At 35.8% G+C, this 2,292-nt stretch overlaps 1 protein-coding gene across 1 annotated transcript; it reads left to right on the top strand.

The window, feature by feature from the left end:
- Positions 1 to 1,150: 1,150 nt before the first annotated feature.
- On the top strand, positions 1,151 to 2,110 carry LOC102495193 (olfactory receptor Olfr180). The gene has a single exon (XM_006168898.1). It carries the CDS (start codon positions 1,151 to 1,153, stop codon positions 2,108 to 2,110), a length of 960 nt encoding a protein of 319 aa, XP_006168960.1.
- The last annotated feature ends 182 nt before the right edge of the window (positions 2,111 to 2,292 follow it).

Below are 2,292 nucleotides of genomic sequence, written 5' to 3' on the forward strand. Positions count from 1 at the left end.
TTTTTAAACTTACTTTTTATTTTCATGAAGCGAGAAATACAGAACATATTTTCAACAAAGAATTTTACATATGTTTGTCTGTGAAATGTTTCTTCCCTTTAACCCTCTTACCCACACTCCACCACCCACCCTCAGCCATTACAGTTTTTGAATCTCCGCTCCTCTACTACCATATTTTCAGATCTTTCAACTTCTGCCATAGAATACAGCCATTCCATACATTTGAGTGGAGGTAGCAGTATGTATCTTTTCTCATATTTTTAAAACCCATGTTGTTTCTATCCCTGAAATATTGAGACATTGTAATTCCATTAATATGATAAAGTTGGGTAATCATTGAACGTCAACAAGTTTATAGCAAATTAAGAGCAAATAATGAGTTTATAATCTTAATCAAATTAATGGGGAACAGTTTATAATTTTAATCAAATTAATGGGGAACTTCCACAGGATTCTCTAAGAATGAAGACATTACTTTAAAGGAGAAGACATTCGAGAGAATGTAAGAGAGCTGTCTATTTATTGTGAAGAATAAGCAGGCTGTGAGTAGAGACATTGTCACTAAATCTCACTGGAAACCTTCCCTTATGGGTAAGCCTCACAGAGGTATCATGAAATTTCCATTAAAATGCCTTTTACCTGGGAGGCGTATTAAGCTATAGAAAGCATTTCAAATTTAATGTGATAATGTGGTATTTTAAAAATTATTAGAGATTTAGAAACTCTAAAGAGCATAATACTTATAGATATCATACCAATATCATGGAGAGTATTCAAAATTTGTTTTTATTTCCCTCACAAAAGAAAGAAATCATAAGAAAATATCTTTTAATTTTGGAAAAGGCACAATATATGTACTGACCACAGGTTTCTACACTGGAATGAAGTAATTCATGCAGAAAAAGCTTTTCCATCCTGGGCATTCACACAACATTTTCAGACAGTCCCTGACAATCACAGTATAGAAAGTGTGATTCATTTCCTCTAACATGACTTGACCCACTGTGAATGCGCTCATTTTCAAGGGATGCTATAGGATTTTTTTAGGAGGATCTTTCTGTGAGTGCATGGAAAGTTCAGAGGAGTAGAATTAGACACATTCTGTTTTAGCATCTCAACTGAATTTCTTCACAATTTCTTTTGACCAGAGATGCCAGGAAAGGCTAAGGAAAATCACTCCTGGACAGCTGAGTTTATCCTCACAGGGTTTTCAGGTCACCCAGAGCTGAAGACCCCTCTGTTTGTGGTCTTCTTTGCCATCTATCTGATCACCATGGTGGGCAATCTTGGGCTGGTCGTGTTGATTTACATGGAGCATCGTCTTCACACACCGATGTACATCTTTCTGGGCAACCTGGCTCTGATGGATTCCTGCTCCTGTGCCATTACCCCCAAGATGTTGGAGAACCTCTTTTCTAAGGACAGAAGGATTTCCCTCTATGAATGTATGGCACAGTTTTACTTTCTCTGCCTTGCTGAAACTGCAGATTGCTTTCTCCTGGCAGCGATGGCTTATGATCGCTATGTGGCCATTTGCAACCCCCTGCAGTACCACATCATGATGTCCAAGAAACTCTGCATTCAAATGACTGTAGGGACCTTCATAGCTAGTAACCTGCATTCCATGATTCATGATGGACTTCTGTTAAGGTTAACTTTCTGTAAGTCTAATCAAATCAACCATTTTCTTTGTGATAATCTTCCATTGTACAGACTCTCTTGTACTGACCCTTACATTAATGAATTAATGATATATATTTTTTCAATGCCAATTCAAATCTTTACCATTGCCACTGTCTTGATCTCTTATCTCTGCATCCTTTTCACTATTTTCAAAATGAAATCCAAGAAAGGAAGAGGTAAAGCCTTGTCTACCTGTGCCTCCCACTTTCTCTCTGTCTCAATATTCTACAGTTGTCTTCTCATGTACATTCGACCATTTGAAGACAGGGATAAAAATATACCAGTGGCCATATTTTATACAATAGTAATTCCATTATTGAATCCTTTCATCTACAGCCTGAGAAATAAAGAGGTATTAAATGTTCTGAAAAAAATTATGAAAAATTATAGTGATCTTAAACAAACTTTGTCCAGTTCAGCAAGTTGATTTTAATTTTAAAAATGTTTCCATACATAAGGAATACTGAATAAGAAAAATGTGTTTTATATTAAATGCTCGTCAAATCATTAGGTAGTGTTTATTAAGAGATGTATGAATTGAATTTCAAAATTAGCTGAAAATCTAAATCCAAATTCCGGAGCAGGAGCAAATCAGCAGAAACTCGATAA

Source organism: Tupaia chinensis, unplaced genomic scaffold (assembly GCF_000334495.1).
Source record: "Tupaia chinensis unplaced genomic scaffold, TupChi_1.0 Scaffold146365_1, whole genome shotgun sequence".
NCBI lineage: Eukaryota > Metazoa > Chordata > Mammalia > Scandentia > Tupaiidae > Tupaia > Tupaia belangeri.